Source organism: Penicillium paradoxum (assembly GCF_028828445.1).
Source record: "Penicillium paradoxum strain IBT 22861 chromosome Unknown utg000007l_segment0_segment0, whole genome shotgun sequence".
Lineage (NCBI taxonomy): Eukaryota > Fungi > Ascomycota > Eurotiomycetes > Eurotiales > Aspergillaceae > Penicillium > Penicillium paradoxum.
In genome coordinates, this window is record NW_026643185.1 from 3,034,276 (window position 1) to 3,047,212 (window position 12,937).

General features: G+C 48.6%; 6 protein-coding genes across 6 annotated transcripts; 2 read left to right on the forward strand and 4 right to left on the reverse strand.

Moving 5' to 3' along the window:
* Positions 1 to 197: 197 nt before the first annotated feature.
* N7457_008652 (NAD(P)/FAD-dependent oxidoreductase) lies at positions 198 to 1,817 on the forward strand (the record flags this gene model as incomplete). Its single annotated transcript, XM_057179695.1, has 3 exons — positions 198 to 216; positions 322 to 866; positions 927 to 1,817. 3 exons carry the CDS (start codon positions 198 to 200, stop codon positions 1,815 to 1,817), a joined length of 1,455 nt encoding a protein of 484 aa, XP_057028081.1.
* Positions 1,818 to 2,214: 397 nt separating this feature from the next.
* On the reverse strand, positions 2,215 to 4,255 carry N7457_008653 (mediator of RNA polymerase II transcription subunit 17; the record flags this gene model as incomplete). Its single annotated transcript, XM_057179696.1, has 3 exons — positions 2,215 to 3,479; positions 3,543 to 3,928; positions 3,987 to 4,255. The coding sequence occupies 3 exons, from the start codon at positions 4,253 to 4,255 to the stop codon at positions 2,215 to 2,217; spliced, it is 1,920 nt and encodes a 639-aa protein (XP_057028082.1).
* A 623-nt stretch (positions 4,256 to 4,878) lies between these two features.
* N7457_008654 (SDR family oxidoreductase) lies at positions 4,879 to 5,795 on the forward strand (the record flags this gene model as incomplete). Its single annotated transcript, XM_057179697.1, has 4 exons — positions 4,879 to 5,189; positions 5,237 to 5,344; positions 5,406 to 5,562; positions 5,610 to 5,795. 4 exons carry the CDS (start codon positions 4,879 to 4,881, stop codon positions 5,793 to 5,795), a joined length of 762 nt encoding a protein of 253 aa, XP_057028083.1.
* Positions 5,796 to 6,043: 248 nt separating this feature from the next.
* On the reverse strand, positions 6,044 to 8,145 carry N7457_008655 (glycoside hydrolase family 1 protein; the record flags this gene model as incomplete). Its single annotated transcript, XM_057179698.1, has 5 exons — positions 6,044 to 6,964; positions 7,030 to 7,170; positions 7,237 to 7,659; positions 7,719 to 7,929; positions 7,982 to 8,145. 5 exons carry the CDS (start codon positions 8,143 to 8,145, stop codon positions 6,044 to 6,046), a joined length of 1,860 nt encoding a protein of 619 aa, XP_057028084.1.
* Positions 8,146 to 9,094: 949 nt separating this feature from the next.
* N7457_008656 (zinc-dependent alcohol dehydrogenase) lies at positions 9,095 to 10,311 on the reverse strand (the record flags this gene model as incomplete). The annotated part of the gene is made up of 2 exons (XM_057179699.1): positions 9,095 to 10,134; positions 10,191 to 10,311. The coding sequence occupies 2 exons, from the start codon at positions 10,309 to 10,311 to the stop codon at positions 9,095 to 9,097; spliced, it is 1,161 nt and encodes a 386-aa protein (XP_057028085.1).
* A 464-nt stretch (positions 10,312 to 10,775) lies between these two features.
* Positions 10,776 to 12,264, reverse strand: N7457_008657 (glycoside hydrolase family 76 protein; the record flags this gene model as incomplete). Its single annotated transcript, XM_057179700.1, has 3 exons — positions 10,776 to 11,345; positions 11,396 to 12,099; positions 12,156 to 12,264. The coding sequence occupies 3 exons, from the start codon at positions 12,262 to 12,264 to the stop codon at positions 10,776 to 10,778; spliced, it is 1,383 nt and encodes a 460-aa protein (XP_057028086.1).
* Positions 12,265 to 12,937: the final 673 nt, after the last annotated feature.

Genomic DNA, 12,937 nt, shown 5'->3' on the forward strand with positions numbered 1-12,937 from the left:
ACATGTAGGTAGCCACTCTTTGCCCAGTTAGGCAGTTTTATCCTCGACAAGACCAACCCCGCACAATGCATTCTACCAGCTTCTATATTCAACACCGAAGACCCTAAGGATTTCTTGCAAGATAACATCAATTCCAAGTGTTGGATGCAGTTTTAGTCCTAACTTTTCCAATTTTGTGGCTTCCAATCCCGTTTGTCATGGCAGCGAATGATTTCAGTAAGCCCAATCGGCCCCCATCTCCCAAGTTGATCGATATGCTGTCGCACACTTCAAATCGCTCCTCAAACATGCCAGCCTCAATGGAAGGCTAACTCAAGCCAGTCTCCAGTCTTGTCACTGCTGACCCAGGTCTACCGCGGCCCAATCCCACCCAATCATACTGGCAACACATCCCACATGCTCTCGCCGATGTCCAATCGTCGGAGTTACCAACTGACCGAGATTTTGCGATCATTGGATCCGGTATCACGGGTCTCGCAGTAGCAAAGTCACTCTTAGAGCGCCACCCCACTGCCACAGTAACCGTTTTAGAAGCTCGCACGCTATGTTCGGGGGCAACTGGACGCAATGGTGGGCAAATGGCCGCTAATGCCGGAGAGCAATATATGAATCTAGCAGAGACTCATGGGACCGAAACCGCCGGCAAAATTGTGGATTTCACATTCCGCAATCTGGAGAAGATGCGGGAATTGATTGAGGAGTATGACGCCGCAGAGCTGAGTGAGATGCAGCAACTACAAAAGCTGCGGGTTTTCTTGACCGAAAAGAAATTTGATGATTTCAAGAAAAGCATCGCCCGCCTAGAAATGGACCATCCTTCTAAAAAGGGTCTGTATACGATTCTGGACGCAGATTCTGTGGTCAAAGTGAGTGGGCCTTGGTCCATTAGTGATCTTCTCGGTTTGTCATTCTAACATCTTTATTAGGAATATGGGATCCATGGAGCATGTGGCGGAGCATTGCTTCCTGCTGGGACAGTCTGGCCATATCGTCTTGTTACCAAGGTCTTCGCCGCACTGTTGGAGAAATACCCAGGGCGGTTGACAATCGAGACACATACACCGGTCCAATCCGTTGAGTATAGTTCAATACCCACTTCACCCACCACGAGTGTTTGTCCATACACACTGCACACTTCTCGTGGTCCTCTACGAGCAGGGACTGTAGTTCATTGTACAAATGGATACAGTGGGCATCTCCTCCCTCGGCTAAGAGGGCTTGTCCACCCTTTCAAAGGCACAATGACAGTTCAAAATCCGCAGAATGCTGTGTCAAATCAAGGTACTGCTGTATCTTGGGGCTTCCACTACCCTCCAACCTATAACCCCGAAACCAAACGGCTTGGATATGGGCTCTACTATCTAGCACAAAGTGCCAAAAGCGGCTACTTTTACTTCGGTGGTGAGAATGCTCGCCTTGAATATTCGATTTCCGGCGACGACAGTTTCGTGAGTCCAGATTCCGTTGGGCATCTAAAAGAAGTCCTCCCGGCATTCTTTGGTAAGGACAACAAATCCAATTGGTCTCTAGTAAGCTCATGGAGTGGAGTCATGGGTTATTCCTCAGATGGCCTTCCAATGGTTGGGCGGCTGTCTTCTAGGCTCACGGGTCGGAAGGGTGACGGTGAATGGATTGCCGCTGCATTCAATGGATACGGTATGGCGAACAGCCTGCTAAGTGGCGAGGCATTAGCTTTGATGGTTTTGGGCGAGGATGTGAATGATTGGCTCCCAATTGCATACGGACTAGGTGAACAGAGACTCCGAGAAACGCTCACAGTTTCAAAGACCGTCAATTCCCTTAAGTCGAAGCTATAATCGATTTGCTACCGTTAGTCCTCGGCAATTTCGCATGGCCTCTCATATTAATGGGTAAAAAAATGCTTTTCAATGTTCAGTCCTTGTAGCCATAATTCGCACGCAGGGTATCAGAGCTCTGTCTATGTTTACATTATTGCGAAAGTAAAAGGAAAAAATTTTTCCACGGACCCGCTTCATCTTGCGAGCCATCATCATGGCTTTCAGCTTGAAGCAAAAGAGTTCAAAAACAAAAAGACATGGACTCGCGGGGAATCGAACCCCGGACCACTCCCATGCTAAGGGAGTATTATACCACTAAACCACAAGCCCAATTTGATGGAAGAGGCAAGCGGATATCGGCTCAAGGCGGGCAGTGGAGTGGTTCGGCCCGATACCAATCGGCGCTTTCTGTGGGTCAACGTGACGCCCCGGACACGACGTCCATCAAAGGTCGGTTGGAGGATCCAGCAGTAGGGGATAATCTCCAGGTGAAGGGCGTTGTGTTGTGATGCGCATTCTCCCATCTCCCACGCCCCGTGCCGTCTATGGAACGCACCGTGTAGATCTCAAGGGACAGCTCACGACGGGACAGAACAATCTTCATCTTTTTTCCTTTTCCTGCATTGAAAGGGGAGAGCGAAAGCTCACCATGTTGAGGGTACACTGCTTCCCATCTAGGTTTTGCCTGTGTATCTTTGTCACACTCAGACTTGTGTGGTCTGCTAGGTGCGATGGTGAAAACAATGTCAAGCAGCAAGAGATGGGCAATGGCAGCTTCAACTTCTTCTCTTTGAGAAAGGTGACCAGGCGACTTCAGGTCTAGGTACTGGGGCATATTGAACGACACATCAAAACTGGTGCCGAAGGGTGGTGAGGAAAGGTTAGTGCGAATTACAATGGAGAAGGACACCCGATCGGTCAAAAGTTTTCCACTGAATGTAGACTGCAAGGGAGTAAGGAATTTTTCAACGAGCGTTTCCACTGTTGAAGCAGCAGAGATTTTCTGTCCCTTGGTAGAAGAGACATTTGTGGTGTGCGCTGGGGGTTCTAAGCCTGCCGATCGCAAAACACCGAAAAGATCCTTCAGTAAGGACTGCAGCCAGTCTACATGGTACATGTGCTGAATGTAAGCTAGAGCAGGTCGAAGAAGTTGATGTTCGGGAATAGATCGCGCTTTCGGGATCAGGGGCGGTGGAAGCTGAGTCCGGCGACGCAAGTTTTGACGGTGGGCATATGCCAATAGAATTCGGATTGTATGGGCCAGGCCCTCTGCAAGAGAAGTCCCTTGCTGCGTGATTTCGTGTTCGGGTTGCGAGTTGTCTTCGTCTGCATCCACCAAGTCCAGTAAGATTTCGATGTCAGTCGAAGCAGGGATCTTTATCAGGTTCTGACGTGTCGTCACGCCGAAACTCGCGATCGCTCTAGCTTCCCGTACTAGCTCATAGAAAAGCTCCTCTTCATAAACAGTATCACGCGCTCGCAGAATACGACTCTCGATCTTCCCATCGTCATTCAGGGTGGAACGTGTCGGTTTCGAATAGCCTGAGAGTTGACCATCCTGAAGCACGCGGACCCGGACAAAACGGGCTTTAGAGGGGACCAATCCTTCATCCAATCGCAAGCTCCCGTCATCAGCTCGGCGTAAAGATGCGAGACCACGGTCGCGGAAAACAGGGGTGGCTATGTTTAGCTGTAGTCAGAAGATGTTCCGTGTAATTTCCATGCCACATCGATCATTCTCACCTTCAAGAAACCCGTATTGCACGCCAAGCGCTTGCCGTTCACGAGGAAGGCGGGAAATCTTCCATCCTTTGTCCTTAACAGCGAGCACCTCATTCCAGTATCGAGTCTCCGACGCAACTTCGGTTTCAAGTCTGGAGGCGGCTTGTAGGAGCTTGTTTGCCGCGGCATTGAAATTTTGGATCCGCCATCCTCTTGAGACTATTGAGATATCTTGCGTGGTGGATTCCGGTTTCGGGGGAGGGTTCACGACCTCTGCATTGAGCGAACCAAGCGGTGCGACTTGCTTGAGGAAGGCTGACATGGAAGTCTCCGCCTGGCGCGGAGTCTGCTTAGATAGTAGCAGAGAGACAAAATCGAGGGCGAACATTGTCTCCATGTGAGCTTGCCTGGATATTTGTCAGTTCTTGTCTGCCGATGGTATAACTTTAATTCCATTAAACTCACATGGCGAACTGAGTGATCTCCGCACGTCGCTTGTATAATTGCTCTAAACGCTCGGTCGAGTCAGGTTCAGTCGCATCTTCGTCACTCTCCTCTGCTGCGCCGCCGTCATCTTTCTCCTCCTCGGCGATCTTATTGTGCAGAACTTCTTCGTTCACCTCACGAAACGAGCCCCACTGGTTGTTGATTTGCGCGATCTCCACCGGCAAGGTATCTGGACGGTCGCGCTTCTCGAGGATGGGGCGCAAAGGCAGGGTGAAGGAGTCTGCCATGGTGTCAATTCACCGAAGAATCCACCCACGCGAGCTTTAGCTTCGGACAAACAGAGGATGGCTGGAGAGGGGAAAAGTTGGAGGAGGGTAAATGATCTCGCGTTCAATCCGGTGACGTAAGTCACACGTGATCGTGACTTTTGAAGATAGAATGCCACTATTTATGGGTGCATGGTTTATTTCCTTCTGTTTGTGTTTGACTTGAGGCTATGTCTGTTATTTCCAGGTTGAGTAAAAAAGTGGAAGCGAAGGTTCCTGAAATTTGAGAAAAGTGGATGGAGAAAAACAGTGTAGGTTGTGATATATATCTCTACAACCGTCTATAGCACTGGTCCATTTTGGAATGATGCACGATGTCATTTTATACGAAAAGCACACGGCATCTGGTAAAAAGTAATAATCGGCGATTGATAAAATCCAAAATATCAAATTCATAGATATTGTGCCAAAAGTACTCGCTCAGGGGGTGGTAGGCACCTAGGAAGATCTGCACAACTCGGCTATTCTCAGGACTGCCCGCATTTGGGTTTCTAAGCAATTGTCACAACATTTAAAACCACTTTTTCACCATCATAGACATTCCCAGTCACATTCTCATAATTGTCTGTCACACCTCATCGGCCATGGCTTCCTATCTAGTGACCGGCGCTTCTCGAGGACTGGGATTAGCGCTGATCAGTCGTCTCGCGACGTTGCCCAAGACCGAGGTAGGAACTATCATTGCTGCCGTTCGCCAGGACGATTCCGCTCAACTCAGTGAAATTGCAAATAATTCATCATGGCGAGTACAGATGGTCAACTTAGATGTCACCAATGAATCCAGTGTGAAGGAGGCTGTCGGTGTAGTAGAGCGCCAGCTGCAAGGGAAAGGACTTGACTATCTGGTCAACAACGCGGGAGTGACGGACTGGTCTCCAACCGGATTGGAAGGAATGTATGAATATCTTGTCACAAGGTTCAACTCGGATACTGACTTGGCAGGGACAATCTGAACGAGACGTTCAATGTCAACGTTACAGGGCCTCATCTCATGTCGCGTGCTTTCCTACCGCTGCTTCGCAAAGGCGAGAAGAAAACAGTAATTAACATGTGAGACCAGAAACATTCTACAGCACTTGTCATGCCATGTCCCGGACTGACCCAGCACAAGGTCGACCACCTTAGGCTCTATCACTATGGCTGATGCGTTTCGGCCGCTGCCAACACCCGCATATAAGATATCAAAAGCCGCGTTGAACATGCTCACTGTCCAATATGCTTTGCAATATGCGGATGATGGCTTTACCTTTCTTGCAATTAGTCCTGGTGTAAGCTTCAGATCGCAGCTTGTTCGCAAAATTACTAACATCAAAAGTGGCTCCGCACTGACCTTGGTGGCCGCCGGGCACATCTGTCGGCTGAGACAGGTGCCGAGAAGGTAGTGGATATAATACAAAAGGCAACACCGGAACAGAATGGAAAGTTCATTAACATACATGTCCCTGGTTGGGAGGTGCCAGAGGGTGCCGATCAGTATGACGGCAAAGAAATCCCTTGGTGATTGCAAGGGAAAGCACGGTGACCGGATCCTCCCCGGCTAAATTTACTGTTACCTGCAATGAGATATATCTCTTGGTTCTATGTTCTATGTTCTAAATGTCAAAGAAAAAAGGCCATTAAGCCGGCTTTTTGCACGTGAATGTCTACGTGTAGGTACCTTGGCTTGAGGTATGATAGCGGAGCCACCTAATATCCACGAGAGAACATTCGCCCAAAAGCACAAAACAAACCACAGTTCGACGGGCCAGTTCAGTCCTTATTCGACTGTCGAGATTTCACGAAATCCACCAAATCAAAGAAGCTCTTCTTATAGTGTCGCTGCTGTGTGGTGCGATTGACTGTCTGAAGGCCAAATTGTTGCCCGTAGTCTCCAAACTCCCAATTGTCAACAAAGCTCCAAGCAAGTGCTCCCATAACATGCACACCGTCTTCATATATCGATTTCAAAATCTCAGACATGAAAGAAAGATAATAGGTGCTGCGTGGGGAGTCAAAGAGTTGATCAGAGAGCTGATCTCTTTCTGCCTCCGCGTATACCGGGAACCCAAATTCCGAGACTAGAACTGGGTGTCGGAAAGTATTCCATAAATAAGAGAGATATTCTCGGAAATGAGTTGGTGTGATATAAACGTAGGATTCGGAACGATACCCAATATTCCACCCATGTACGTTTTTTGTTTCTTGCTCAACACAAAAGGGGAACAGGTGGTTCGAGCTCGAAGGGTTGGCAGCGCACGCCTTGATGCCTTCCTTAGGTGGTGATACTACCGTGGCGGTATAAGGGTCGATACCAAAGAAGTCTGATGTGTTGGTGATGTGTTTTAATTCGGATTTGCTCAACGGCTTAGCTCCGGGCAGTGTTTTTAACACGGACTCCGGGTACTGCTTGCCCAAAAAGATTGGATTTGCGAAGATTCCCAATTGCATCTCTTGGAAACGATTAGCTGCTAGAACGTGGCTGGAATTTTTCGGATCTTTCGGCACTCCAAAGTTGTCGCTAAACTTGATACCTACTTTCCCCGTGGCCTTCAACTTGTCGTGATAAAAATGATATACCTCCGCATGTGCTTTGACAACATGGTCAACACCCTTGAAGTTGAATGCGTAGAGTAGGGGCTCGTTGAAGGTTACCCATATGGGGACTCGGTCGGCATAATGAGAAAGCAGAATCTGGGAGATCAATTCGATTAGCCCTGTGTTTTGATTAATGATGATGCATTGACTGGACCTCAAACCTTTCCATAATTGACGAATGCGTTGACGAAAGTCTCATTTTGATAGCCTGCATTGTTTGAGCCAATATCAGGGCGCTTCTTGATGTCGTCGCTGGCCACAAACATCAATGGACTGTCGAAATGAAGCATCGTCACTATTGGCTACAATGACATCCAGGATATTAGGACTTCGATATATAGGTTTTGGGATCGTTGAAAATTTCTTACCGTCATGCCTGCATCGAGGACCGTGTCAATCAAGTCATCATAATGCTCAATGGCTTGTTGGTTGACAGGCGTGTCTGGCAGAACGAAAGGCAAGATCCGAGTCCAGGGAATTGTAAAGCTGTAATACTCCACGCCCATTGCGGCCAATCGTTGGATATCTTGTTTATACAAGAAGTAATTCTCGTTGGTGACATAGTCCTTCGGCTCGCTGTCTGATACGAATTTTTCCATCAATGAAGGTGCTCGACCATCTAGCCCGATTGCGCCTTCAATTTGGGCTGCACTTCCCGCAACCCCAAATATAAAGTCTTTGGGGAACTTGTAGCAATCTGTTGGGCCAAAATAATCAGGCGGTGGCAAGACCAGCTCACTGCTAGGTACGGGTGTCGGACTGACGGTTGTTGAGAACTGCCCAGTAGTGGTCTGATAAAGTGAGCTTCGGCTTTTCCCCAAAATCTCCAACATTCGAGCACATGACATACATAGTTGTGAAGATCTGCTTGTAGCCACATCGAAGACCAGGCAGCTTGTCCATATGGATCGTCTGTGTCAGTGGCACTGATGACAGTCTGTTCTGGAACCCAACTACCCCATGTTGAGGTTGACCAGCTGGTGGTCAGATGCTTCACCACGTCTGTATAGACTGGGGCATATTTCCTCGTCGTTGTTGGAGAAGGAACCGAGGTTGCGTGTCTGATGAGGAGATTAGCGGGTGATGTAAATAGAAAAATTGGTTATCATTTACCGAACTGTCTCATTCAGTGTATATTTGAAGGGCTGGAAGTGGTAGTCCGGAATCAAATGTGATTGTGTACATTGTGGTCGAGCGGAGTCACCGGTTGTGGTCAGGTATACTTCCTGTGCCTGTGTGGCCACTGCCAGAGCCCCCAGAATAACCAAATTTCGCATTGCGGAACTGGAAAATTGGCTCCTTGGATAAACAGCTGTCTATTATGGAGAAGGTCCAGTTTTCAAGGAGTAATGGAAGAAGATGTCCCGGTCAATTGTCGGCCCATGGGAACAGCAGCCGATATATGGCGTCAACCCCAATTCGGCCTCGATTTTAATAGGCTCAGTTCCACTTCGTCATGCGACTAAGCCATGTGCATATCTAAGCTACCTTAGATTGACGATCATCAGTGAGGAAGACATAGCCAGTAATAACGAAGTTACAATGTCCGGTTGCATCTGCCCAACCCAGTTGCCGGCTTCCCGTAGATATGGGGATATATTTCAAGCTGAGCAAACGAAATCAAGTAAAACGGAGGCCCTGAACAAATGGACAAAACATCTATTGAAACAATCAAGTGAATATTTATCAAGGTCAAGGAGCAATTTGTCTCAAAGAAAGCAATGCTAGCAGAAAAAGATCGACGCAGCTAAGCTGAACTACTAGAATTGGGGAGCCTGGTGTTAGTTAGGTTTATGTAGCAAAAGATTGCAGCTCCTTTCATCCAATTGGGCTTGTGGTTTAGTGGTATAATACTCCCTTAGCATGGGAGTGGTCCGGGGTTCGATTCCCCGCGAGTCCATGTCTTTTTGCTGCCTTTCGGAGGTCAGCTTTTTCCCTTGGATTTTGTGCTGCTGTCTCCGCCTATCTATCACTTTCTGCCACCTTCTTTCACAAGCTCGCATGGCTTAGCGGTAAAGCGCATCACTAGTAATGATGAGATCCTCGGTTCGATTCCGAGTGTGAGCATTCCTTTCTTTTTTTGCTTTTGCTTTTTTTGTTTTGCCCTTTACTGACACAGCAGTCAAGTTATGCATTCATGTGGATGGTTCAACTTCAAGTGGAGTCTACAGTCACAATACAAAGTGGCACAAGATTTGACCGAATATATGGATAGCTGCATTTTTCCTACTCCTCCCAATTGAAATTGATCACGATCCGTCCGGCCACTTCCCCTCTGCGTAATTTTTCCACAGCCTCCGGAAGACGATTGACCGGATAAACTTCACTGATTTGTCGTAGCATGCCTCGTCGAGCGAAATCCAGCGCCATCGCGGTATCTTTCCGGCTACCAACAAGGGTCCCCTTGATGGTCAAGTTCTTGAATATATACTCACAGGGATCGGTACCTAACGTCACCGATCCTGCCGCTGGAAGACCAATGCACATCACAATGGCTCCAATGCGTTGTCCGATGAACGAGACGGCAGTTTTATAAGCAGCGGGGGCCGTCACAATGACCCCATGAACACCGACTCCATCCGCGATTCCAATCACAGCTTTGGTGGAATTGGCCACTTCTTTGAAATCCACAAATGCTTCTGCTCCCATCTCGAGCGCTAATTTCCGCTTCGAATCTCCCGTATCCACCACAATTGGACGCAAGCCCATTGCCTTGGCCAGCTGTACACCTTGGATGCCCACGCCGCCACCGCCGCCGGGGAAAACAACCCAAGCTCCCGCTCGCAGGTTGGACTCCATTAGGGATCGGTAGATAGTGCTAGCACTGCACATGATAGGAGCGGCAACTTCATCGGGAACCCCGTCTGGGATCGGCGATGCATATCGTGCCGGTGATACCAGATATTGCTGATAAGTACCTGAATGAAGTGAGTTGATGGCCAGACCACGGGGATATACATATGAGTTGGCCTCACCTGCCGTCATTAAACCAGTGTGGATCACATCCTTGCAATAGGTTTCCTTGTCGTCACAGCAAAGTGCACAGCACCCACAGGTATCCATCATTGGTTTGATCCCGGCTCTGTCGCCCAATTTGAAATTCTTCACGTTGGCCCCCACTTTAACCACTACACCTGCACCTTCGTGACCTGGAGATCGTACGCCGAACGTGGACATAGGTGGAAGACCCAGATCTCCTTGCATCATGTGGATGTCGGACGAGCAAAGTCCAGTGAAATTTAGCTTAACCAAGATATCATCAGGGCCTACACAAGAGCGTCAGAGCCCGCGAGTCTGTGTACGACGAAAGAGGGGATCTGACCTGGCTCTGGAACAGGCACCATCTGTACCTCAACATGGAAATTAGGGCCCTCGTTGACTACCACCCCCGCTTTACAGTGCGTGGGAATCTGGAATTGAGCGTCATCCATGATTGAACCCATAATTTGGTGCTTCGGCCGTTTGTGTTGTTGAGCTATGAGGTTAGAAAGTGTTACTGGGGCAAAATAGTCCTTTAATGGACAATATATACCTCAAATCAAAGAACATAGCCGGACTCATGCCGAGGCAATAAACGATGGAAATCAATTATGAGTTCAACCCCTCCTTTTGTTGGCCTCATTTCGAACAGCTTATCTGCGTGCGATGCAGTACAGAGTAACATCGTGCGGGGATGTATTTTGCCCGCATTTCCGCCATCCATTCGACCGAATCGACAAGGGCACTCGAGTGAAAATGAGGCAGTTTAGAGCGACGGTAATATGTCAGATTGAAATAGGTATTCACAAAACGCCACGAGTCATGTTGTTCCGAAAGTATTGCAAAGAATCCCAGATTCGCAAAACGTATAATGTCAACCAAGTAGAAGAAAAGACACAAAGTAAGCGCGAAGGTTGAAAGAAAAGAATCAGTCCCAGATCATCCACCCGCAGGTTCCACCGATGCCGATCATCATCAGTATCGTCAAGATACCTGCACCGGCCTTGTCGCCTGTAGTGATCGAATAGTCAAGGCCGGTCGGGGTTTTTTTGGGTGGTTCGGAGCCTGCATTCGGGTCTCCTTTACTCGTACCGCCGTCATCCTTGGTGACTGGAGCCGCCACGCGCGTGATGAGATTGGCTTGGATCACTTCGAGGGCGGCCATCTGCTGACCAAAATCTTTTGTCTTATCCCACTTTTGGGCTGTCCACTTGAGACCACACACATTGCCTCGTTCACCCCCGGTGCAGGTCTTGGCAGCTGCGGCGGCAGAAGCCTTCAGCCGTCTCATGATGGTATCGTGTAAGAAAGGTGCCATTTGGGTTGTTTGAGCCATCCACCGTGAAAGATATCCCTTGAAGGACCGTTGGTCGACCATGCAAGTATTGACCGTCTCGCAGGCTCGCTCATACATTACGTCGGGTGGGTTGTGAGAGAAGAAGATACTAGAAGCTTGAACAATCTTCTCTGTGCGCGTCTTCCATTTCACATCCTCGGTCTTTTCTCGATGTTAGATAATGTGTAGAAATCCGCATAGGCTTCACTTACCAAGTTATACATGTTGGCTGCACCAAGCAAGTAGACTCCCAGATTGTAAGTCCATTCAATCTGGTTGATAGGTTTGCAGCCAGTGAGGAGATCAGCTCCATCCAAGAAGCGATGCTGCGGTGTCATGAATCCAACATCGGTAGTCCAGTCCCAGGCCTTTTCAGCCCATTCCTGGTAGGTCGCATTGTTGGTGTATCTTGCGAGGCGAGAAGCCAGGTTGAAGAATCCACCAGTGGAGATGGTGTTCTTATAGTTATAGCCATTGTTCCATGTGAAAATCTGCCAGCGCAAGCCACCACCACACGATGTGTTATCCCACCGGGGAGCTTGAGTGTTGAAAACGGCCTGCGCCATTTCAAGCCATTGAGGTTGATCGTCAGGTGGATTTGGGAAGTTCCTCTCTGCGGCGGTCATGGCAGCGAAGCCCCAGAAAACTTGGTCATCATTTCCTTCAGTTTTACTCTGGTTGGCGGGCATAAAAGCTTTGTTCTCTCCGGCCTGCCAGAGCATCGCTTGTATCGTAATGTCGTTCCAGGTGTCATCGCCCGTATAGTACCAGTAGTCGATGAGTGCGTTGAACATCGCACCAGCCTCCCACCAGTAATATGGGTCGGGCAAATTACCTGGATTGTCACCAGGGTTCATACCAGTGTAATAGCTCATCATGTTGGTTGCGACCTGCTTCGCTGCTTTCTTGATGGAATCTTTGATTTTGTTTTAGTCATTGTGCGTAGATAGACCGCAAAAGTAAGACACGTACCTCCATCTTCAAGATCCAGTTCTACTGCTTGCACAGTTGAAGTGCCCAGTAGAGCTGCAACCAGTAGACCCGTCCATGAAGGCTGCGATGCGTAGCTAGATATGCGCATGACAGCCGATATATTGATTGTACTGACCGCGAATGGGTACAGCAATGCTTCAGCTTCCCCCAAGGTCAACCTTTAGGCTCGAGACTTGCAAGGAGAAAATTCTCAAACAATCAATGCGACTTTAAGAAGTGATGAGTGGTTATTGACACAATCATGAGTTTCGGATAGTATGGAGATGGAGAGCGAACGTTCCTCCAAGTCACAAGATGAGGATATGGAAAGGTGAGAAGAGGGCCTCGGCCAACGTCAGAATCTTCAATACAGATAAGTGAGAGAAAAACATGTGTGTGGATTCGACAACCACATTCCAATCATCCAGGAGCACTGGCATGGTAACAAGGCGTGGTTCCCCAGGCCATTGACGCGGCTCCTGTAGGGGGAATCACACGAGCGTACCTGCGATAATGCGCTGCAATCAGCGTGGTTTTCATGATTTTATGATCATAATATCCGAATTAGGACGAGGCCGCGACACAATTGCAACGGGAAGCTTGTCATTTCCATGGTTTCCCTGTTGGTGCTCCACGATAAGTCATCGGGGTGGCATTCCAGCGCAGCTGTCAAACAGATCCATCCCATCAGCCCAGAGAAGTTGGCCAATCAAAAGCTCGCATAATAGAATAGAGGAGAAAGTGGATAAGGGGCGTAGACGAGAGGTTCGCTTCTGCAAACG